Source organism: Corythoichthys intestinalis, chromosome 18 (genome assembly GCF_030265065.1).
Source record: "Corythoichthys intestinalis isolate RoL2023-P3 chromosome 18, ASM3026506v1, whole genome shotgun sequence".
Taxonomy (NCBI): domain Eukaryota; kingdom Metazoa; phylum Chordata; class Actinopteri; order Syngnathiformes; family Syngnathidae; genus Corythoichthys; species Corythoichthys intestinalis.
In genome coordinates this window covers 36943460-36968750 of record NC_080412.1, presented here as the reverse complement: position 1 = coordinate 36968750, position 25291 = coordinate 36943460, and the positions used below count along the sequence as shown (strand labels likewise).

The 25291-nt window shown below is 40.3% G+C and overlaps 1 protein-coding gene across 1 annotated transcript in view; it reads left to right on the top strand.

Moving 5' to 3' along the window:
- LOC130906140 (protein phosphatase 3 catalytic subunit alpha-like) overlaps nucleotides 1-17542 on the top strand; it is a 72631-nt gene extending 55089 nt beyond the window's left edge. The window contains exons 9-15 of the mRNA XM_057820115.1: nucleotides 3653-3747; nucleotides 4361-4486; nucleotides 4615-4692; nucleotides 9718-9802; nucleotides 10062-10159; nucleotides 10558-10608; nucleotides 12738-17542. Coding sequence (XP_057676098.1) covers nucleotides 3653-3747; nucleotides 4361-4486; nucleotides 4615-4692; nucleotides 9718-9802; nucleotides 10062-10159; nucleotides 10558-10608; nucleotides 12738-12916 — 712 coding nt within the window. The 3' untranslated portion in view covers nucleotides 12917-17542. The remainder of the gene's footprint in view (nucleotides 1-3652; nucleotides 3748-4360; nucleotides 4487-4614; nucleotides 4693-9717; nucleotides 9803-10061; nucleotides 10160-10557; nucleotides 10609-12737) is intronic.
- The last annotated feature ends 7749 nt before the right edge of the window (nucleotides 17543-25291 follow it).

Below are 25291 nucleotides of genomic sequence, written 5' to 3'. Positions count from 1 at the left end.
AAGAAATGTTCAAATATCAATGTCTGATCTTGTTTTTCTTTATCTCTGGAAAAGAAAGTGATTGAATTGCAGGTAAACAACAAGAATTAACATTGTTTTACACACTGAATCAAATATATCAACAAAAATGCATATTCTAACTGAGGAAAAAGTTAGGACACCCTACCACCTACTAGCTAGTGTTACCCCCGTTTACCCCCTTAACTTCAGTGAGACGCTTTTTGTAGCCATCTACCAGTCTTTGACATCGGTCTGAAGAAAGTTTGCACCACTCGTCAACGCAGAATACTTTCAGCGGTGAGGTGTCTGAGGGGCTTCTTGCACGCACAGCCAGTTTCAAGTGACCCCACAGCATCTCAATTAGATTAAGACCTGGGCTTTGACTTGGCCATTCCAGGACTCTCCATTTCTTCCTTTTCAGTCAGTCCTTGGTGGATTTACTGGTATGTTTTGGGCTATTGTCATGTTGCAAGGTCCAGTTTCGCTTAAGCTTTAATTTTTTCACAGATGATCTTACATGTTCCTCAACCACCCTCTGATAGATGATAGAATTCACGGTGGATTCTATGATGCTGAGCTGGCCAGGTCCTGCTGGAGCAAAGCATCCTCAAACCATGACACTTCCACCCCCATGCTTCAGTTGGTATGAGGTTCTTTTCCAGGAATGCTGTATTGGGTTTACGCCAAACATGTCCTCTGTTCTGGTGTCCAAGTAATTCAATTTTAGATTAATCTGAAAAAAGAACATTACTCCAGAAGTTCTGGTCTTTGTCTACATTGACTCTGGCAAACTTCAGTGTGCCCTTCATGTTCTTCTTACAGAGCAAAGGTTGCCTCCTGGCACGCTTCCCATGAAGGTTAAACTTGTGAAGTCTCTTTCTGATTGTAGAGACATGCACTTTCACATCAACAGGAGCAAGAGCCTGCTGTAGGTCCTGTGATGACGTTTTAGCGTTTTGGGAGACTTCTTTTAGCACCTTGCGGTCTGTTCTCGCAGTGAACTTGCTTGGACGGCCAGACCTGGGAATGTTGGCAGCTGTTTTGAATGTCCTCCACTTGTAAACTTTTTCCCGGACAGTGGAATGGCTGATTTTTTATTCTTTTGAGATCTTATGAAATTCGTTACCAGACTCATAAGCGTCTCTACAATCTTCTTTCTGAAGGCCTCAGACAGCTTCTTTGATCTCACCATGGTGTTTTCTCTCACTGCAACATTCAGGGGCAAGCCTTCTTCAAAACACTGGGTAATGATGTTCTATCATGTGCAACTGATGTGGAACACCTGTGTGTGATTTAAGCAATTTTTTTGGTTTGTTTTTTAACCTGTCCTGTTCAGCTGTTTGACTTGGAGAATGGAAGTCTAAGTGCCCGGATGGTCTGAACAGTTTCACATTGAGAGTCTGACATACTCCCATTGTGATCATTCAACATACCTCGTTTACTATGACAAAGCAGTGAACAGGAAGTGTTTATGGGGGATCAGAAGAAAAGAAACACAAGAAAGAAAAGAAACGCAAACTACAACAAGGAATACATTGAACGTCTACACTAACTACTAATATGTTAGTGCTATCGTCAACTAGATGTACAGTGCCTTGCAAAAGTATTCGGCCCCCTTGAACCTTGCAACCTTTCGCCACATTTCAGGCTTCAAACATAAAGATATAAAATTTTAATTTTTTGTCAAGAATCAACAACAAGTGGGACACAATCGTGAAGTGGAACAAAATTTATTGGATAATTTAAACTTTTTTAACAAATAAAAAACTGAAAAGTGGGGCGTGCAATATTATTCGGCCCCCTTGCGTTAATACTTTGTTGCGCCACCTTTTGCTCCAATTACAGCTGCAAGTCGCTTGGGGTATGTTTCCATCAGCTTTGCACATCGAGAGACTGACATTCTTGCCCATTCTTCCTTGCAAAACAGCTCGAGCTCAGTGAGGTTGGATGGAGAGTGTTTGTGAACAGCAGTCTTCAGCTCTTTCCACAGATTCTCGATTGGATTCAGGTCTGGACTTTGACTTGGCCATTCTAACACCTGGATATGTTTATTTTTCAACAATTCCATTGTAGATTTGGCTTTATGTTTTGGATCATTGTCCTGTTGGAAGATAAATCTCCGTCCCAGTCTCAGGTCTTGTGCAGATACCAACAGGTTTTCTTCCAGAATGTTCCTGTATTTGGCTGCATCCATCTTCGCGTCAATTTTAACCATCTTCCCTGTCCCTGCTGAAGAAAAGCAGGCCCAAACCATGATGCTGCCCCCACCATGTTTGACAGTGGGGATGGTGTGTTCAGGGTGATGAGCTGTGTTGCTTTTACGCCAAACATATCGTTTTGCATTGTGGCCAAAAAGTTCAATTTTGGTTTCATCTGACCAGAGCACCTTCTTCCACATGTTTGGTGTGTCTCCCAGGTGGCTTGTGGCAAACTTTAAACGAGACTTTTTATGGATATCTTTGAGAAATGGCTTTCTTCTTGCCACTCTTCCATAAAGGCCAGATTTGTGCAGTGTACGACTGATTGTTGTCCTATGGACAGACTCTCCCACCTCAGCTGTAGATCTCTGCAGTTCATCCAGAGTGATCATGGGCCTCTTGGCTGCATCTCTGATCAGTTTTCTCCTTGTTTGAGAAGAAAGTTTGGAAGGACAGCCGGGTCTTGGTAGATTTGCAGTGGTCTGATGCTCCTTCCATTTCAATATGATGGCTTGCACAGTGCTTCTTGAGATGTTTAAAGCTTGGGAGATCTTTTTGTATCCAAATCCGGCTTTAAACTTCTCCAAAACAGTATCTCGGACCTGCCTGGTGTGTTCCTTGGTTTTCATAATGCTCTCTGCACTTTAAACAGAACCCTGAGACCATCACAGAGCAGGTGCATTTATACGGAGACTTGATTACACACAGGTGGATTCTATTTATCATCATCGGTCATTTAGGACAACATTGGATCATTCAGAGATCCTCACTGAACTTCTGGAGTGAGTTTGCTGCACTGAAAGTAAAGGGGCCGAGTAATATTGCACGCCCCACTTTTCAGTTTTTTATTTGTTAAAAAAGTTTAAATGATCCAATAAATGTTGTTCCACTTCACGATTGTGTCCCACTTGTTGTTGATTCATGACAAAAAAATTAAATTTCATATCTTTATGTTTGAAGCCTGAAATGTGGCGAAGGGTTGCAAGATTCAAGGGGGCCGAATACTTTTGCAAGGCACTGTATTTCTGGTTGACACCATGTGGGGGGCCTGTTGACCAGGGAAAGGGGGACGGGGGTGGGGGAGTCAATAAGCTAAGTGATTGTAAGGGGTAGAGTGTACACAAATCAGCTCTGTGATCTATAACCCAGTAATCGTGTGAATCCCTTGTGAGTGTAAGCCCGTTGGCGACCGACCCTACGCCGCCCCATCCCCAATCCCGGCATTATTAAACATCAATTGCCTTTATTTAAACTTACATTTGACGGAAAGTTATTAAAAAAAAAAAAAAAATCTGTTTTAATTGTTTAGTTCTATTACTTGAATCTCTCAAGATTGTTGAAATTGATATTAAATATCCATATGACTTCCATAGGGTGGCCTAATTTTTTTCACATGACTGTATATAACTATACTGTATATATACTGTTGTCTGGTTATTGTTCTTCACCGCCAGGTACCGGATGTACCGTAAAAGTCAGACTACCGGATTCCCATCCCTCATCACAATCTTCTCTGCACCAAACTACTTGGATGTTTACAACAACAAAGGTGAGTCGATCTGTTCACTACTTCCAAATTTCCATCTTAATGTGTTGATTCTTTTCACATTTAATTGTTTCTAATTTGTTTGTATTGAAAGTCATTTGATGTGCCTAATATTGTGGCCTTTAAACATATGCAGCAATATAATGGCTTAGTACAAGACAGAGGAATACATCAGAAAGCCCCCCGTGTGTTGGTGTTCTCAGATCTTGTGTCTTGCTTGCCATTGGATGTGGGAAATGGGAAGCGTGGGAGGTACTGTAGGCTGGCTGACTATCTCTATGTGGCATTATGCCTCTTGAAGTATTAGTGTCAGCAATTCCTGGCCTCATTTATGCCATCTACTGGTTGACTCATTTCCTGCTTGCATTTAATTTCATTGTCAACTCAATAATTACTAACAGGTTGTGGCCATCAAATGTCTCTCTGGTGGGCTATTCACAGCAATGAAATTAAAGGTCAGGTAATCAGATGTGTTTCACGGTGAATTCATGGTTTACACTCTTAATTTACGCCGTACAGCTTCTCAAGAACTGGAAAAATCAAGTGTACTATTACTAACAGAAAATAACTGGTATTATGTTTTGAGGGCATTATAAATGCGATGCTTTTCTCTCAGCTGCTGTACTCAAATATGAAAACAACGTCATGAACATCCGACAGTTTAACTACTCCCCTCATCCGTACTGGCTGCCCAATTTCATGGACGTCTTCACCTGGTCGCTGCCGTTTGTTGGAGAGAAAGGTACAAAGTGTGCATTGGTGCCTCTGTCTTGCTGTTTTCACTTGTACTTATGTAATGATGTGCTATCTCCATGGATCATTGCTCGATTACCAAACCTCTTACCTACGCTCTGTTTCCTTCTCCCCCAGTCACAGAGATGCTGGTGAACGTGTTGAGTATTTGCTCCGACGACGAACTAATGAACGATGAAGACGAGATCTTCGATGGTAAATGTCAATGTTGGGAACATAACGTGTCGTGTTTTGTAATGACCTACAATGCAAATTATGAAATGAAATTAGCAGCAACACTTTATCACGTTTGACTTTTGAACAATCGTCATTAACTACCGTATTTTTCGGACTATAAGTCGCTTTTTTTGTCATGGTTTGGCCTGGGGTGTGACTTATATTCTGGAGAGATTTATATATGAAATTATTATACATTTTTATATAATTTCACATGTTACTTTTTACACTGAACCGCAAGAGGGCGCTGTGTTTCAACATTGCCGGTAACTTATAAAAACAAATAAAAACAACCGAGAAGGGCTGAACACAATGGCACCAAAAAGAAAATCATATTCTGCAGATAAAAAGCTGCAAGTAGTGAAATATCATGTAACCTTAACATACTTTACACTTATTCAGCCTGTTGTTCTCTATTCTATTTTTATTCTAAATTGCCTTTCAAGACATGTTTGCCCTTGGTGTTGGATTTTTATCAGATAAAATTTCCCCAAAAAATGCTACCCAGATAGCAAACCGACATTGAAAATATCAACATTCCGCTGTCAATCTTATATTGTTGAATCAACATTAACACCCGACGTTGATTTGTCATCACTTTTGCACCATCGATTAATGTTTTTCTAACATTGAAATCCTTACAAAACCTAAACGTCATTTCAGTTATTAATGTTAGAACAACGCTGAATCAATGTTATGTTTTCCTTCATTTTGAACCATGATGCTATTAACCCTTTATTGCCAAATGTATCACATTTGATACACCTAAAATTTCATGATTTTGAGATTAATTCAGAATTTTGACATTTCTTTTTGAAAAAAAACAATGATGGATGCTAGTCAACACAAGCATCTGCAGGTTCCATGAGAAAAAAAAAACAGGATTTAGCTAGGGTTATAGATATTAGAGCGCTTATTACACATATTCATTTTGACATTTCTTTTTACAAATTTGAAAAAAAGGTTTCATTAGGACCTTATTTTTCAAATTTTGGGATTCTCTGATAATTGCTTCATGTTGCAGGTCATATTATTATTATATTATTATAATTGACTCACAGAAGAAACAACTAGGCTGACTAATAAAATATTATACATGAGCAATAAATATATATGGCGGAAAACACAGACAACACTGAAAAAGTAGTTTCTGCTCTTGCATTGCACCCGTCTTTAAAATAAACTGCTGTATTTTAAGCCAAAAGAACTGTTGTGTATGATAGAACAATATGTCTATCTGCTGCCATAGCAGATTCATGGCGCATTAAGCCCCTGAAGTATTTTTAATTTGTCCGTTTTACCCTGGAGACCCCCGTGTACAGACGTCGCACAACCGCTTTTGTTTCAACCCAGCCATAAAAAGAAGGTAATTACGTAATTATATTTGTTATTCGAAATGTCCATCATTTTTAGCTTAGAATCATTAATTACCTTGGTCTTTCCGAAGGAAAGAACAAGGTATTGTCATTGATGTCTAATGTTTAGTTTGAAAAAAACAAAAAACTTTAAAAAATTGTTCACTCGCATATTTTAAACATTTAAACAAATCACGTCACAATGAACAAAATAGTGTCTGTAAATAAGTCACTGATATTTACCTCATAACGGTCGCTTAATTGTATTTTTATTTTATTTTTTTTTTTTTTGTTACTGTCGCATTTTCCCCAATATTTTAGATGATAATCAATCCAGACAAAGGGGAAAAAAACGTTTAAAAAGGTAAATACAGTATATGAAAAAGAAAATCTCGAACACTCCTCGATGTCTGCGATTTCTGCACTGCGACCCTTGTTATATTATCGTGTTTCACCCATAAAATCCCCCCCCAAAATCCGGCTGTGGCCTTTCACAGCTGTGTCTTGACACTCGGTGATACATGCTACATGGAGTTTTTGGATCGAAAAGAGGTAAGTATGCGATAATATCTTGTTAAAATCATGGCGTCTTTAATTACGTATGCTCTCTCATGCTCTCACCTCCAGTCAGGGTTTTGCTGTTTAATTTTTTTTTTTTTTTCAATGCCCTCCCGTTCAAAATTTTTCTTTCTCCGGCCATATATATATATATCGGAAAACATTCAGGGACTTGCAGTTCCTCTCTGAGATCCCCAAATTGGGGACAGCAAAATTCTAACTGGAGGTGAGAGCATGCGAGACCATAATAAAAGACGCCATGATTTTAACAAGATATTATCACGTACTTACCTCTTTTCAATCCAGAAACTCCATGTAGCATGTATCACGGAATGTCAAGACACAGCTGAGAATGGTCACAGCCGGATTTTTGGTGGATTTTATGGGTGAAACATGGTAATATAACAAGGGTTGCGATGCAGAAATCGCAGACATCAAGGAGTGGGCCAGATTTTCATTTTCATATATTTACCCTTTAAAAAGTTTTTTTTTTTTTTTCCAATTTTTCTTTGGATCGATGATTTATCATCTAAAATATTGGGGAAAATGCGACAATAACGGTTTTATTATTATTATAGTTATTCTTTGTTCCGCAGCCACTTTGAGCTCAATTTGACCCCCTTAGAATGCTTCAAAATGCACCAAAATCGGCAGGCAGGTCAAGACAGGTGCAATCTTTAATGCCGCGTGAAGACAAATTCCAAATACATTATGTAGCACCCCCTAGCAGTCATTCTTTGTCCCGCCGATGCTTTGAGCCCCACTTTGACCCCCTCAGAATGCTTCAACACTCACCAAGCTCAGCAGCCAGGTGAACAGGTGAAACCTTTGATAAAATGTAAAAAAATATATAATAATATTAATGAAAATATGCGTAAATGTGTGTAGCGCCCCTAGGAACAAAACCAACATTTCATTTCAAATATATATATATATATATATATATATACATATTTTTTTATTTTATTTTTATTTTTTTTAAGGTGAAAGAGGAGGTAACAACACAAAGGTTAAAACTTAGAACACATCAGTACTATATGAATGGGATACCATATGCGGTGCCTAGACTGCCGTTAGTACTACATCCAGTTTTCTTTGGGTGGGCACAGCGTGTCCGTGGGTGGGCACTGCCCACCGCTGCCCCTCCCCGGTAACGCCCTTATAAGAAGTGACTCAAAATGAACAGGACGTAACCTGTAAATGACCTAAAATGAATAGGAAGTGACATCTAAATTCCCATAAAAGACTAAATGTTTCAGTGCGATGGACGGCGCTAGACAACCAATCCACTCACACCTTTTTAAAACGACACATGGATTCTTGGCGGGAGCGTATCGATAACTTTTTGTGCTACAAAGTATCGCGATATATCACCTTTTAGATACAGTGCCTTGCAAAAGTATTCGGCCCCCTTGAATCTTGCAACCTTTCGCCACATTTCAGGCTTCAAGCATAAAGATATGAAATTTAATTTTTTTGTCAAGAATCAACAACAAGTGGGACACAATCGTGAAGTGGAACAACATTTATTGGATCATTTAAACTTTTTTAACAAATAAAAAACTGAAAAGTGGGGCGTGCAATATTATTCGGCCCCTTTACTTTCAGTGCAGCAAACTCACTCCAGAAGTTCAGTGAGGATCTCTGAATGATCCAATGTTGTCCTAAATGACCGATGATGATAAATAGAATCCACCTGTGTGTAATCAAGTCTCCGTATAAATGCACCTGCTCTGTGATGGTCTCAGGGTTCTGTTTAAAGTGCAGAGAGCATTATGAAAACCAAGGAACACACCAGGCAGGTCCGAGATACTGTTGTGGAGAAGTTCAAAGCCGGATTTGGATACAAAAAGATTTCCCAAGCTTTAAACATCTCAAGGAGCACTGTGCAAGCCATCATATTGAAATGGAAGGAGCATCAGACCACTGCAAATCTACCAAGACCCGGCCGTCCTTCCAAACTTTCTTCTCAAACAAGGAGAAAACTGATCAGAGATGCAGCCAAGAGGCCCATGATCACTCTGGATGAACTGCAGAGATCTACAGCTGAGGTGGGAGAGTCTGTCCATAGGACAACAATCAGTCGTACACTGCACAAATCTGGCCTTTATGGAAGAGTGGCAAGAAGAAAGCCGATTCTCAAAGATATCCATAAAAAGTCTCGTTTAAAGTTTGCCAAAAGCCACCTGGGAGACACACCAAACATGTGGAAGAAGGTGCTCTGGTCAGATGAAACCAAAATTGAACTTTCTGGCCACAATGCAAAACGATATGTTTGGCGTAAAAGCAACACAGCTCATCACCCTGAACACACCATCCCCACTGTCAAACATGGTGGTGGCAGCATCATGGTTTGGGCCTGCTTTTCTTCAGCAGGGACAGGGAAGATGGTTAAAATTGACGGGAAGATGGATGCAGCCAAACACAGGAACATTCTGGAAGAAAACCTGTTGGTATCTGCACAAGACCTGAGACTGGGACGGAGATTTATCTTCCAACAGGACAATAATCCAAAACATAAAGCCAAAGCTACAATGGAATGGTTCAAAAATAAACGTATCCAGGTGTTAGAATGGCCAAGTCAAAGTCCAGACCTGAATCCAATCGAGAATCTGTGGAAAGAGCTGAAGACTGCTGTTCACAAACACTCTCCATCCAACCTCACTGAGCTCGAGCTGTTTTGCAAGGAAGAATGGGCAAGAATGTCAGTCTCTCGATGTGCAAAACTGATAGAAACATACCCCAAGCGACTTGCAGCTGTAATTGGAGCAAAAGATGGCGCTACAAAGTATTAACGCAAGAGGGCCGAATAATATTGCACACCCCGCTTTTCAGTTTTTTATTTGTTAAAAAAGTTTAAATTATCCAATAAATTTTGTTCCACTTCACGATTGTGTCCCACTTGTTGTTGATTCTTGACAAAAAATTGAAATTGTATATCTTTATGTTTGAAGCCTGAAATGTGGCGAAAGGTTGCAAGGTTCAAGGGGGCCGAATACTTTTGCAAGGCACTGTATATTGTCCCACCCCTATTTATCATGTGAAATGCCGGATGAAAAGAATCAAATGGACTGCATGTATTTGTTTACAGCCAACGCAGCTGCGGCACGCAAGGAGGTGATCCGAAACAAGATCCGTGCTATTGGGAAAATGGCCAAAATGTTCTCAGTCCTCAGGTAATCATGGTCTAAACTTCTGCTTTAATGTTTTGTACTCATCATTTAAAGGAGTGAATGTAAGTTTTATGCAACAATACAAGAGCTGTATCAAATATTGTGTTGACAGTGACAACACTCCGTTCTGATTGCCGCTGTGAGTTTTTGATTTGGTTTTAATTATATAAAGGCCAGTGAGTGGGTTACAGTATATGTTAACAGTCCGAAATTCTTACCTGTTTCTAAGTAGTCCATATCATCTGATCTGTGATACCTGCAGAGAGGAGAGCGAAAATGTGTTGACGCTCAAGGGCCTGACGCCCACCGGCATGCTGCCGAGCGGGGTTCTCTCTGGGGGCAAACAGACGCTGCAAAGCGGTAAGTATAAGGCTGGAGAGAAGACTCCTTACTGTACTTTTTCCTATCTTTGCCAGTTAATTCAGTGCAACGTTACCCTCTAAAATCTTCTTTTCAGACTTCCTTGCCGATTTAAGATCCTTACTATGACCCTCATAATTATTTAGGCCATTATACTCCATATTGATGTATCCCTACCATGCCGTTTTTGTTTGAATTATTTGACCTGTTGTTGACACTGATTCTCTCCAATCCATATCAATGCATGGCGTCCCACCAAGTTTGGCTCCATTGCTACTGAACATGTGAATTTCATCCGACCTAACATTTTCAAGCTGCCTTTTCAAGCGGGGCTGCCTTATAGACACTTGCATGGCTTTATCCGGAGTAACCTGCTCCCCTCCTCCTCCTTCCCCCAGCAACCATTGAAGCCATTGAAGCCATCGAGACCACTGATGAGGACAGAGAAGGTAAACCTGCGTGAGCCCCATCATCCTCCGATTACCCTCCACCTCCTCCTAGTACATAGGTTTCTTCCTTCCATTTCCTGGTCCACCTCTCGAGCAGCATTTCACACACATTGATTAAAACATTGCTCTCGAATGGGTGCTTGTATATAGCAAATGAGACGACACAACTGAAGGCAGCAATTAGATACACTTTGATTTAAAACACTTGTCCCAGTGTTGTTGTTCAAAAAGATGCAATGCTGTTTCCCTGAAAACCTGCTTCTGGGGGTCAAATATTGACAATGTTTGCAAAAATACATAGGTAGAAAATTCTTTCTTATGCCGTCCATTTTGTAGAAACAATTGCTAATAACCTGACTTTTAATTATTCAATTGGTTTCAGAAATGACTCATATGAAAGCTAAGACACTCCCAAATGATGTTGAATGTACAAAATATTTGTTTCACTGAAAAAAAGTTTTCTCATTTAATGAAGACATAAAGGTCAAATTTTGGCAAGACAAAGGTTTTGTCGCCAACAGAAAGTAGTGTGAAAACTGAACAAAAAATGTACTTCAAATACAAAAATATGTGACATAACATAACCAAATTAAGTAGTGGTGCTGTGAGATCCAAATTTAATATTTTGTCTGACCTGCATGGGCTTGAAGGACTGCATCCATGCGGTTCGGCAAGGATTCATACAAGTCATCAGGAACATTAAAGAAAGCATTTTTGGGTTTCGTCTTCCATGCTTCCTCTTTCATCCTGTTCATATCTGGTGACTGCGCTGGCCAGTCCTGGAGGATCTTGATCTTCTTTGCCTTCAGGAACTTTCAGGTAGAGGTTGAAGTATGCGATGGAGCACCATCCTGCTGCAGAATTTGTCCTTTTTTATGATTAGGAATGCAAGAGGCAGCTAAGATTTGTTGATATTTCAGACTATTTATGTTGCCTTCCACCCTGCAGATCTCTCGCACACCGCCATACTGGATGTAACCCCAGACCATGATTTTGCCACCACCAAACTTCACAGTTTTCTGAGTGAATCTCAGATCCATGCAGGCTCCAGTAGGTCTCCTGCAATATTTGCTGCGACTGTGGTGTAATTCAATCAAAGATTCATCTGAAAAATCCATCTTTTGCCACTTTTCCAGCGTCCGTCCTTTTGACAGGCTGTGGGCCTTGTAATGCCACACGGTTTTTTAATTGTCTGAACCCTGAGAGAGAAATAGCCTGAAATATCAACACATCTTAGCCGCCTCTACATTCCTAACCATAAAAAGGGACAAATTCTGCAGCAGGATGAGGCTTCATCGCATACTTCAATCTCTACCTCAAAGTTCCTCAAGGCAAAGAAGATCAAGATCTTGCAGGACTGGACAGCCCAGTCACCAGACATGAACATCATTGAGCATGTTGTCTGGGGTAGGATGAAAGAGGAAGCATGGAAGACGAAACCTAAGAATGTTGATGAACTCTGGGAGGAATGCAAGACTGCTTTCTTTGATGTTCCTGATGACTTCATCAATAAATTGTATGAATCCTGGCTGAAGCCCATGGAGGTCATACAAAATATTAAATTTGGATTTCACAGCACCAATACTTAATTCGCTTATGTTGTGTAACATATTTTTGTATTTGAAGTACATTTTTTGCTCAATTTTCACACTACTTTCTGTAGGCGACAAAACTTTTGTCTTGCCAAAATTTGACCTTTATGCCTTCATGAAATGATAAATCTTTTTTCAGTGAAACAAATATATTTTGTACATTCAACATAATTTGGGAGGGTCTTAGCTTTCATCTTAGCCATTTTTGAAACCAATTGACTAATTGCAAGTCAGGTTATTAGCAACTGTTTCTACAAAATGGATAAGAGACAAGACTTTTGTCAGGGACTGTAATTAAGTAAACATTAGAAGTATTGCGTGGTAAAACTACTCTAAAAAGTTTTTTTCTCAAAAAGTTACTCGAGTAAATGTAATGTGTTACTACTCACCTCTTCATATGAGCACACGAATTGAGGACCGCAAAGTAACTCAACTTACTTAGTAGACAGCATGAATCTGTTTTAACAAATGTGTATCAGTATACATAAATAAAATTCTAATCTCCTTTTATGTATGTCATGTTCCTCTCTTCCTCAGCCATCCGTGGCTTTTCCCCCCAGCACAAGATCACCAGTTTCGAAGAAGCCAAGGGCCTGGACCGCATCAACGAGCGCATGCCTCCTCGCAGGGATGGCGTCAACCACGTGGGTCACTCCATGGGAAAGATGAATATGTCCGAGGCGAACGGCACGGATGACAACAGCAACATCCAGTGAGGCCTTGGTTGGTGACGGTGGTTGTTGTGGTGGAGATAATGGGGGGATTGCGACCTTGCAGATATTCCCCCGTGCAGTGAGACATTGCCAAATGGAAATTCAGGCCTCATAGAAACACAAACGGGCCCACAGACAGACGGAAGGTGATATGCTGCAAATGAGCAAAAAGGGTTGTTTATTTGGTGACGGAATATGAAGGGAAGATGGGGGCTGCAGCGTGCTTTAAAAGTTGTCTGTCCCTACTTCTGCTCAATTACAGACTGAACGAAGTCGGACATTGCGTTGATGACCGACACAAGGCAACATTTCATTATCCATGACGTGCAAATTATTATTTCTTTTCTATAGCAAGGCACTCACTGATTGATTGCTTGAAGATATCTTGTTTTCAGTATTAGAAAAACCTTGTATCTGTTTTCAGAGTGGGTTTAGCACTAATTCCTACAAAATAGACCCAACAATATGAGGGAGTGGCTTTTACCAACCAGTCGGTAAAGAATGAATCAATCAATCAAACTTTATACAACATGCAGTGTGTTTATGCTATTAGGCAACAAAATGTATACTATTACTTGGACTTAATTAGGTACCCCAGATTAATTTTATATAGAGTTGTCCAATAATTACTTTTTCACTGATATTCCGATATTGTCCAATTCCAAAAATCCGATACCGATATATTAGGTCGTGGACTTAACATATTATGGCTAATTGTATTGTGATGCCCCACTGGATGCTTTAAAATGATAATGCTCACATAACAAAATCCCAAGCATCTTAGTTTGGAGACATCTACTGGTCAATAAGCATAACTGTTTTGCTAAGCTGTGACCAGCTCTTGTACAAAGGCAGAAGACTTCTACATTCACTTTGAATGCAACATGCATATTGGATGAAAAACCGATGTCGATATTATCCGATATCATTTTAAAAGGCTTGTATCGGCTACCCGATAATATCGGACAACTGTGTTTTTATATATTGTAATATTGCTACAACATGAATATGGAGTCTAATATTTAAAGGGATCCACAGATAGAAAGACTTGTAGTTGTTAAAAGATAAACGTTATCATGAGTTAAAATAACTTGATATTTTCGTTTTTAATAGAATTTTTAAAATTAGTTTAGCTAATAGGTCACCATTACTGTTGACGTCACAGGGCGGTGACGTCACATGGTTACGCTGCCGGGCTTCCGGAGTATGACTCTAGGGACATAAACATGTCATCTGTTCAACCCTTTCAATTTGAACCCGAGAAGAACATTAATGAGCATAACAGCACTGTCGATATTCCATAAAATTAGCAGCAAAAGCAAAATGAACAGGAACGATGGGATGAAGCGACAGTTGACAAAACAGGTGTTCTGCCAAAATGCCCTACACAGGCGAAATGTCCGACAAGAGGCGAACTTGACACTCAAAGTACTACCGTTGTTTAGATGCCACAGACAGAGCATACTAAAGATGCTTTAAAAAATACTTAAATGTCGTAATATCAAATAAGGGTGGCTTAAATACGCTATGTGACTAATGTGGTCAACAGATCAACAATCTGCTTTATAGCTACCACAAGAAAACACAATGCTTAAAAGTATGAGATGGAAACATATGCAAAAAGTATTTTGAGGCAATGAAAATGTATTAAAAGACTCAAAAAACAGATAGTAAGTACTCGCCGCTTTTAGCCAATGAGCGCATGTGTTGGACGTCTCGCCTCGTTGAAGGAATTGCAGTAACCCGGTACTATTCGTTAGGGGTGTTCCATTGTAGGCACCCCACGATTCGATTCGATTACGATTCAGGGTGCTACGATTCGATTATTAAATGATGATCACGGTATTGACGATGATCACAGTTATTACGATTATATATCCTAATGATTCAACAGGAACGATGGGAACATGCCCATACAAAAAAAAGCTGCCCTTAACGTGTTTTTTTGTTGTTTTTTTTGTTTTGTTTTTTTACAAGAAAGTGCAAAAACATTAACCATTTTAAAGGCAGTACTTATTTCTCAATATGCCTATACAACACACAGCTGACCTTGAGATACTCTTTTTCACAAGAAGGTGCCAAAACATTAGCCATTTCAAAGGCAGTACTTATTTTTCTCAACGATACAAATTTATACTGGTGGAATGAATTCCACATTTTCTGGAAACAGCGTCTTTAGAAATAAGACTTCTTCTAACCCATATACTTTGTTTTCACAGATTTCTTTGCTATTTCGCATGTTTGTAGTGTTACCGCTGTACTGAATCATGGTTTTACACAGTCCGCATATGGAATGACTTTTGTACACCAACAAACAACGTCCAAATGAACATGGAAATACATTAGCGAATTCGCTAATTAGCTTAGCGCTCGGCGCTAACTGTTAACATCTCAAAAACAACAACAATAAAGGCTAAACCGTACAAGAGGGCTCGTTTACTCACCTCTTATAGACGCACACGGGATTTAGCAACACACTCAGGACATTTTTTAATTGACATGACTTGAAACTACTGCAGGACAACTGAAAGACAAACGAACTATCTCTCTTCCCCTCTCGCTCTAAAAAATAACTTGCGCTCGGAAGCGCGACCGCCGGGTCCCTGCTTGTCTCATACACAAATTTATTTTCCAGTCTTTTGAAAAGGAGTAAATCTATCGCTCAGTAACCGGCAACATCCATTATAACGTTGTGCGTGTGTCCGTTAAAAGTGTCTGGGCGGCAGACGTGTCTTGAATTTCGTTTCGCTACGAGCGGCTGTCATAAAGTTATTAGGGAAAATCATCGATTTTGAACATTTATGAATCGTAACCGAATCGCGATGCATCGAATAATCAATTTTTTTGGCACTGCCTTACTATTCGTCGAGTGACTGTGACAATCTACGTCATCACAGCGAGCGTCTATTGCGCGCTCGAAACGTAGCGCCTCCCATAGGTCAAAACGTACTATATATTATAGATTTTTAAATCAATGATAATATTTTATTGTGTTTCTAATAGCATATTTTAGCAAAAGACAACAATTGTGGCGTATTAGAGCCTACAAGTCTTTTAGTCTGAGGTTCCCTTTAAAAGTTAAAAATGTACAAAGTAAAATACCCCCAAAATATGATTCGAAATGAGACGTCCTAAGTAATTGAACAGCTAATCTGTCAGATACTTTTATTTATTTACCTTTATTGTTATTTTAATTAAAGACAAGCGCTAAAAAGTCAATGCAGTGAGAGATTAAACCGCCACATGACTCGCTGAACGTCATCTCCTCGCAACTCGGAGGATCTGAGGACAGAAAAGAGAGTTAATCTTACAGTATCTTTTAAGAGAATGTGAAAAGGGTTGAGATGTTTTTTTTTTTTTTTTCAAAGACGTTTTTGCCTCGCTATTATTTGTCATCACGTCGGCAAAGCATGGCATTACCTCGCACATCCTCACTTTCTGAAAGAAAAGGTATTCACTGGAGCACCCTCCTCTACTGATGAAGCTTCAGCAATCACGCCTGCGTTGCTAAAGAACTTGACAACAGAGGTGAAGAAAAGATTTTGGAATTTTTCTTAAAAAAAAAAAAAAAATGTATCCTGCTTGCCCAGCACTGTCTGAGATTTGTGCTGTCACTCAGGTGTGTATTAGCTCCCTTATATCCCTTCGATTGCATTAAGTTTTAAATGTGTAACATCTACACAACTTTATTAAGTACATATATAGTCATATCTGCAATTATATGAGGGTGAAGGGGTGTCATCTATTTTTTATGACAAATCTGACAGTGGATGTCCACACTGTGATTAAATGTTTTTTTAGAAAATAGAATTTGGTAAGTACACTCTTATACTTCACTATCAGTTGACGGTCTGAACGTGACAAGTCGCATAGAAGTGGACCATTTCAAATCCGATCTGGGTCACTTTCGTATGTGGTTTAAATCCAATCTGGGCCACATTTTTCCAGAATGTGGCAGCGGTCTGAACTGTCAAGTCTCCCAAATCGGAATTTATGCAGCAATAGCGTACCGCACATAACACGTCCCATTTTGTCCATTAATATTCATGACGTTAGCCACTGTTGCTAGGCGGGTCAAACTCGCGTTTGTGCCTCATGAGCTAAGCCTACCAATTCTGTCTGAAAACGATGTCCCTGATGCCAAATTCACTGGTAAAGATGTGGAAAAATATACAAATGTTTGTTTAAAGAGTTAGCTTGAGTGTCGAGTATCTTTTGTTTTTAATTTTTATATAACAAAATTTAAAATGGCTATAAAATTCTCCAATTTTACGCTAGATGCACAAAAATCCCCAAATGCAGACATAATCACCTAAATTTTTAAAGTTTTAGTCCGAAATACAATTTTTTTTGTTTTTGTTTTTGTACAATTTTGACATATGTGTTCAACAGGTAATAAATCACTCAATTTTCACATCAGAAACTTGAGGAAAGCATGCAGAATAATTTTAATTTTACTCGACAAAACCAAAATTAGCATTTTTTAAATATACATTCACAACTTATTTAGGTTGAATTCCGATGTCGCTATTGCCTTAGCGCGTCTTGCCGGCTTTCTGGCCCTCGTCGTTTTTAGATTGAAATGTTACATGGAATAAAACAGTCGAAAAAGTCGAAAAGTCGGGGGGGGGGAAAATTGTATGGACGCAAAAAAGTCTAGATTACTAGTTTACCCCCCCAAAAAACAGGCAGTTGGCTGAAAATTACCTGTGTGGATGGATACAAAATCCAATGTGACAGCCACAAAACAAAAAGCTTTTTAAGTTGAAAATTCTTGTAAATAATGCGTAAATCCCAGTAAATATGAGTAGGGGTCGTAACCTCTTGGTACCTCACCATACGATAATCTCACGATAGGGCGATACGGCGATTATCGACACATTGGTCTGAAAATCTTTCTAGGATATTCTACAAAACAGCTAATAAACTGAAAAACAAACTTTTTCATCCTTCTGCTGTGAATTAGAATGAATGTATCACTAATAGTTGTCCAATCCGTTGGAGCTGAAGCACCTCAAACGAATTGGACGTCTTTGGTGGTCAATGGCAACCAGTGGGTTTAATTTGGGCACATTTCAGGCCATTTCTTGTTGATTTTTGGCCACTTCGTGTTGTTTTTGGGGCATTTATAGGTCACTTATGGTTTATTTTGGGTTACGGAACAGGAAGTGACCCAAGAATCTCCCCAAATGAATAAGCAATGACATAAACTCAACAGAAAGTGACCTGTAAACTCCCCGAGGATACATCGATTCTTTGCAGGAGCATATCAATAACCTTTTGGGACACAGAGTATAACTCAGTACATCAGCATTTCGATATTTTGTCGCACCCCTAGATATGAACGTAAAACAGTCTAGCTTCTTGGTTGAAGGCAAAAAAACAGGCATTTATCATTCATTTTACGTAAATATTTCAAGCTAAAGTTAGGCCAATTTTTTCCATTCATTTCATTTTTTTCCTACAATGTTTCAAAGTGCATGCATGGTGCTATTTTATATAACAACTAGAAACTGTAGTTTTGGAAGAAAAAATTACAATGGGGCTTTGCTTTGGTAGATACAGTTCTATCAGGGCATTTACTGTTGATTTGCGGACATTAGTGGGACACGTCCTGTTGATATCAGGTCACTTCGTATTAATTCTGGGACATTTCAGGGACACGTCCTGTTGCATGGCTGTCAATGGCATGGACTTACATGGGTGCCAGTTGAATGTCAATGGGCTGTAATGGTAAGTCTTTGGTCAAAAATCACTACCACACAGGTTTTTCTGCCATTGAAAATGAATGGGAAATTTGGACGTAGAGTACATGGCCGTCACTGGAATGGACGTGCATGGCTGTCAATGGCATCAACTTACGCCAGTTGAATGTCAATGGGCCGTCATAGTAAATGGTCAAAATTCACAAAGACCTATGTTTTCCCTCCATTGAAAATGAATGGGAAATTTGGACATGCATGGCTGTCAATGGTATCCCATTAGAAATGAATAGGACAGTTTTTGGCGTAATCTGTATACAACTTTTATTTCTCTTACCGTCCTGGAATTTTTGATGTGTAAATTATGTGATTTGGTCGGAAATTGGAAGACAAGTAGCGTTTTTCCCCCCCCCAAAAATCATGTTTACAGGCGGACAAAAATTTTTGGGGGGCCGTTCGAAAAATTTCCTGCGTCGCGCAAAAATTCCAGTCATTTTGATGTTTGAACGGTGACGGTCGGTCAAATGATTTGGGCTGTCGCCATTCAAGAAAATAAGCAATCTTACTATATGGGCCTTTGCCTTGCAAAGCCCAATCTAATTACCTTGAGTCCTCAACCAAATCACTCTTGAGACACTCCTGCCTGGTTGTATGCACGAAAACTTTCGTCCTGTTTCCTCCTAAATCCGGCGTTAGAACGCAGCGTTTGTTTGAGTTTATCGCAGTAAAAGCTTCAACGACGCTCTGCCTGGGTCGGCCCCCTACGGGAAGCCGTGGCGCAATGTCTGTAGGAGCTTTCTCATCAACTGATAGTGAAGTCTAAGGTACACTTAGATAAAAAGCCCCAAATTTGAACAAATTTCTAGAATTTCCTCTCACTTTTTTTCCCTTTAATTTATTCATTCATTTATTTATTTTCAAAATTTGTGTTCTACTCCATTAATCTAAAGTTAAAGGCATGGTACGCGACTCAAGAATGGACAAAACTGTGATTTTAATCACGGTATCTAATGGTACGGAACGCATCAATGCATGCAGTGAAATTCCTAATCGTAATGTGAGATTATATTTGTGATTCTGTAGTTGTGTTTCAAATAGTAAACTTGAATTATTTTACGATTAAATTCAATTGGTTGTTTCGTTTGTCTTGTTTTATACATTTTATAAATAGGCTTCCAACTTGGTTAAATCCATTTTTTTTTTCAATGATTTATTACCACTGCTTTTAATTTTTTATTTCGTCATTGTATGCAGGGATGCCCTTCACACGTGTGAAGCCTCGTGTTAACTTTTCTGTTGTACTGATATACAGAACATGTTTAGTAGTGTGAATGAATATAATCTCAGTGAAAAGCTACTTTCAGGCTGCCAAAGCATGATAGCATGGTTTTCAGATGTAAATTAATTGGACACCATGAAATCACTTGTCACACTTGAGTTGAACAAGAAACTGTACTGGTTCTATTTACTGGTGATATTACTATTATTGTTACAATTTAAGCTTACCGTTATTTTTTCCTTCCTCTTGTTCTGGTTCTTGTACGGTCTACATGCATATTTTGACGGGCAAATATGATGGATTTGATCTTGCAACTTTTTTAATATATATCACTGGAGATATGTTTTGGCATTTGACTTCCTAAATGATACACACATTGTAAGCATGCCCTATGGGACAAATCTCTTTTTCTTTTTTTTTTTTTTTTTTTTTTTTTTTTTTACTCTTGAATAAAATATGCATGAACAAAATCAAGTCATAGTTTCTTAAATACTATATTCAGACTGCTCATCCTTATTCAAGTCAACAAGACGGAGTTGAACATAAAGGGATCTCACTTCTTAAATTTTGGCAAAACTTTTAGCATCACAATGGGCACAAGTCAAACCGATATGTTCGAGTTCCAGCTCAGCAATTATCTACTGTAAAATATAACGTAGTCAGTCAGGTAGCAGAAAGGACATTTTAATAGAAATTCAGCAAGAACTGTTTCGGGTGCAGATGATAGGGTTGTCAGTTGTGTTCTTGTGGGTACCGGAATAAAGCGGAATGAAGAGCAAGTAAAAGAAGGTACAAAGCACAAAGAAGTAGAGTTAGAAATGAGACAATAAAACAGACGTGAGGGATAAAATCAAACTGAAAATAAAGGAAATGTGGCAAAAACAATGAGAAGATGGGAAAGGAAGATTGTAATACCCAAAACAGAGGAAGGTGGGTGAAATGAAGGCATGTAAAAATAGAAGAAAAGGAATAATCATATCGAGACATTTGCATGAGTCACTATGATCTGAGTCTCAAGTAAGTCCTGAGTCGTACCTGTTAAGGGCTTGTGGACAAGTCGAGTTGAGTCATGAGTTTACGTCGAGTCGAGTCACGAGGTTATGTTGAGTGAAGTCGAGTCAGCAGGTTATGTCGAGTCGAGTCACGAAGTTATGTCGAGTCAAGTTGAGCCACGAGGTCGAGTCGAGTCACGAAGTCATGTCAAGTTGAGCCACGAGGTTGAGTCGAGTCGAGCCACGAGGTTGAGTCAAGTCGAGTCACGAGGTTGAGTCGAGTCGAGGCACGAGGTTGAGTCGAGGCACGAGGTTGAGTCGAGTCGAGGCACGAGGTTACGTCAAGTGAAGCTGAGTTGAGTCTCGAGGTTACGTCGAGTCGAGTAACGAAGTTATGTCGAGTCAAGTTGAGCCACGAGGTCGAGTCGAGTCACGAGGTTACGCCGAGTCGAGTCAGGAGGTTACGTCGAGTCGAGTCAGGAGGTTGAGTCGAGTCGAGTCAGGAGATTGTGTCGAGTCGAGTCACGAGGTTACGTCGAGTCCAGTCACGAAGTTATATTGAGTGAAGCTGAGTCGAGTCTCGAGGTTACGTCGAGTCACGAAGTTATATCAAGCTGAGTCACGAGGTTTAGTCGAGTCGAGTCATGAGGTTACGTCGAGTCGAGTCAGGAGGTCGAGTCAGGAGGTTGAGTGAAGTCGAGTCACGAGGTTACGTCGAGTCGAGTCACAAAGTTATATTGAGTGCAGCTGAGTTGAGTCCCGAGTTTATGTCCAGTCAAGTCACGAGGTAATGTTGAGTGAAGTCGAGTCGAGTCACGAGGTTACGTCGAGTCACGAGGTTATGTCGAGTCGAGTCACGGGGTTACGTCGAGTCGAGTCACGGGGTTACGTCGAGTCGAGTCACGAAGTTACGTCGAGTCGAGTTGAGCCACGAGTTTGAGTCGAGTCACGAGGTTGAGTCGAGTCGAGGCACGAGGTTGAGTCGAGGCACGAGGTTGAGTCGAGTCGAGGCACGAGGTTACGTCAAGTGAAGCTGAGTTGAGTCTCGAGGTTACGTCGAGTCGAGTAACGAAGTTATGTCGAGTCAAGTTGAGCCACGAGGTCGAGTCGAGTCACGAGGTTACGCCGAGTCGAGTCAGGAGGTTACGTCGAGTCGAGTCAGGAGGTTGAGTCGAGTCGAGTCAGGAGATTGTGTCGAGTCGAGTCACGAGGTTACGTCGAGTCCAGTCACGAAGTTATATTGAGTGAAGCTGAGTCGAGTCTCGAGGTTACGTCGAGTCACGAAGTTATATCAAGCTGAGTCACGAGGTTTAGTCGAGTCGAGTCATGAGGTTACGTCGAGTCGAGTCAGGAGGTCGAGTCAGGAGGTTGAGTGAAGTCGAGTCACGAGGTTACGTCGAGTCGAGTCACAAAGTTATATTGAGTGCAGCTGAGTTGAGTCCCGAGTTTATGTCCAGTCAAGTCACGAGGTAATGTTGAGTGAAGTCGAGTCGAGTCACGAGGTTACGTCGAGTCACGAGGTTATGTCGAGTCGAGTCACGGGGTTACGTCGAGTCGAGTCACGGGGTTACGTCGAGTCGAGTCACGAAGTTACGTCGAGTCGAGTTGAGCCACGAGTTTGAGTCGAGTCACGAGGTTATGGCGAGTCGAGTCACGAGGTTGAGTCGAGTCACGAGGTTGAGTCGAGTCACGAGGTTACACCGAGTCGAGTCAGGAGGTTGAGTCGAGTCGAGTCAAGAGATTGTGTCGAGTCAGGGGGTCGAGTCGAGTCACGAGGTTACGTCGAGTCACGAAGTTATGTCTAGTCGAGTCACGGAGTTATGTCGAGTCATGAAGTTATGTTGAGTCGAGTCACAAAGTTGAGTCGAGTCACGAAGTTATGTCGAGTCGAGTCAAGTCTCGAGGTCATGTCGAGTCGAGCCGAGTCACAAGCACCGCTGGACTGGCCATCGGGCATACCGGGCAAATGCCCGGTGGGCCGATGGCGATTTTGGGCCGGTCCTGAATTTTTTTTTTTTTTTTTTACCTAACGGCATTAATCACATTGGTACACAAAACTGGTAGATCGGCCCATCAGTCAAGATTGGTTATGGGCTGGACCAATTACAAACGAGGGCCGATGCCCCCTCCCTCTTGATCAGAGGTATCAGATATACATTAATCAGACATACAGAGAGAGGAGATAAACAAAATGGATAACTACAAGAAAAGGAAAGGAGGCGCGGAAAAATTAGAGATAGAAAGAGACAAGCCCTTCATGCGGATGCCGCTAAATGTTGCCGGTGGCGGAGCTTCCTCTTCAGCGACAGCAGCAACCGCAGGTTACGATGGCGGGGGTGGCCGTCAGGTGGATGAGGGGAAGGGGAGGCAGGAGGAGAGACCCGTGGCCGCCGGCGGTCCGAGTGGAGGGGAATCTGAACTTCAGGTAAGAAGTGTTGAACTGCAGTCTATCTGGTTCAGATATGAATTAAGCGTGGGTGTAGTTTATTTTCATTGCGCTCGCTAACTCTTAACACCGCCAGTAGTTATAATTAGGCCGTCAGGCAATTTAGCTAGCTGTGCATGCAAACTAACATGATGGGGTTTCTCTAATGCTGGACGGTTTCTATGATGCTATTCTAGTTGTAATTATGTTAGTGCTTAAGTAACTTTATTTCATTAATTTAGTTAGTTAAGTATTATCGCTATTTGTTAGGTAGTTAAAAACCTTATAAGGTCGAGCGGACGCGCCGGCGCGTCCGATCACATAACTTTTTTTTGGTAAGACAACACAGGCAAGATTTAGCCTGGTAGTTTCCATTCAAACTTCTGTCAAAAGTGCGAAATCTCAACTATATGACAGTTTATGAGTGGTCTCTGTTCCTCTCTGTCCTTTTTTCAGGATCCCATCATGTTCTATGTTTGTTCAGGAAGTTCACTTAACCATGCAGACTTTTGGATTCCTCTAAGTAAGTACTGTATAGAATACATGATTCAACTGAGTAAAAATACCAGCACTGTGATCATCAGAGCAAGTCCCTCAGGTGACATTCTTTTTCACCTGTCTCACTTTGAAGGTTCCCATGTTTGAGGAAGCATTTGGTGTTGCTTTGCAAAGTTTTGCTGCAGTGGAGGTTCAAGGTTACTGTTTATTGATATGGTAAGTACATTAGTCTGTGAAAATATCACTTAATTCTGCTAAGTTGGTTTGTTTGTGTACAGTATAATTCAAAAAGTTATGGACGGATCTTAATGAAATTTTCAGGAAATGTCCACTCTGGGACAAGGAAGAGATGATTCAATTTAGATTTAGAGGTGATCCGGATCACTGTCTTGATCCAGGATTTTTTTGAAGGATTCATTATCATTGCAGGATAGGGCGATTTTCAGCATATGTGTATGCAACTCCAAGAAAATTGCCCAGATTGCTTGTAAAAAATAAAAAATACAGGACATGGAAATGGTAGTTGCTATGAAATGACACATTATCATTTGAATTCTGCCAATATTCTGGGTACTGTGATCCAGTACATGAGAAAAATAGGGGCTTATCACATTTTTTTGACACAGTGAGGTAATAGATGAGGGTACAGACATACAAACAGGTCTGTGCTCTCTGAGTGTTTTTATAGTTAGTCTGTAATTTACACATTTTAATATTCATCTCAACTCTGTGTCCTATTTTTCAGGATCCCATCATACTTTGTTCATTGTTTGTTCAGGAGTTTGCCCTAAGTAAGTACTATATGGAGTATATGATGCAACTATTTTCCCAGATTTTTCTAGAAACCAGTACTGTGATCATACAAGTCCATAAAGTGTTATTCTTTATCACTTATCTTCCTCTGTCTCCTTTCACTTTTTAAAGGTCTCCGTGTTTGAGGGCCTATTCTGTGGATATATTTATTTGCACTTTTATTGATGCAGTAAATAAATAGTCTATGAAAAAATCACTAAATCTGTCATTTATTCATTTTAATATATTCATCAATGACCATGTCTCACCTCTATTCCGTATTAATCCCTGTCCTAATTTCAGGATCCCATCATACGTTGTACATTGTTCAGGAGGTTAACTAGACCATGCAGCCTTTTGATATCCGCTAAGTACTGTATAGAATATTGGGACTGGAAGGATGGTGTATGTTTAAGTTTTTGTTTAAGTATATATACACCAACAAGACAGTGTGAAAGCATTGTCACAAGAAAGTTTGTTTTCATTCATAGGCTTAATTGTCTTTCCATCAATACCTGGTGGGCCGGTCTCGGCTCAAAATGCCCGGGCCGATTTTTTGTCCCAGTCCAGCCCTGGTCACAAGCTTGTGAAGATGAGTCCTGTCAAGTCATAGGTTGTAAAGAGGAGTTGTGTCAAGTCAAAAGGTGGTCAAGTCACAGGTTAGTCAAGGCTTTCACCATTCTTTCCCGG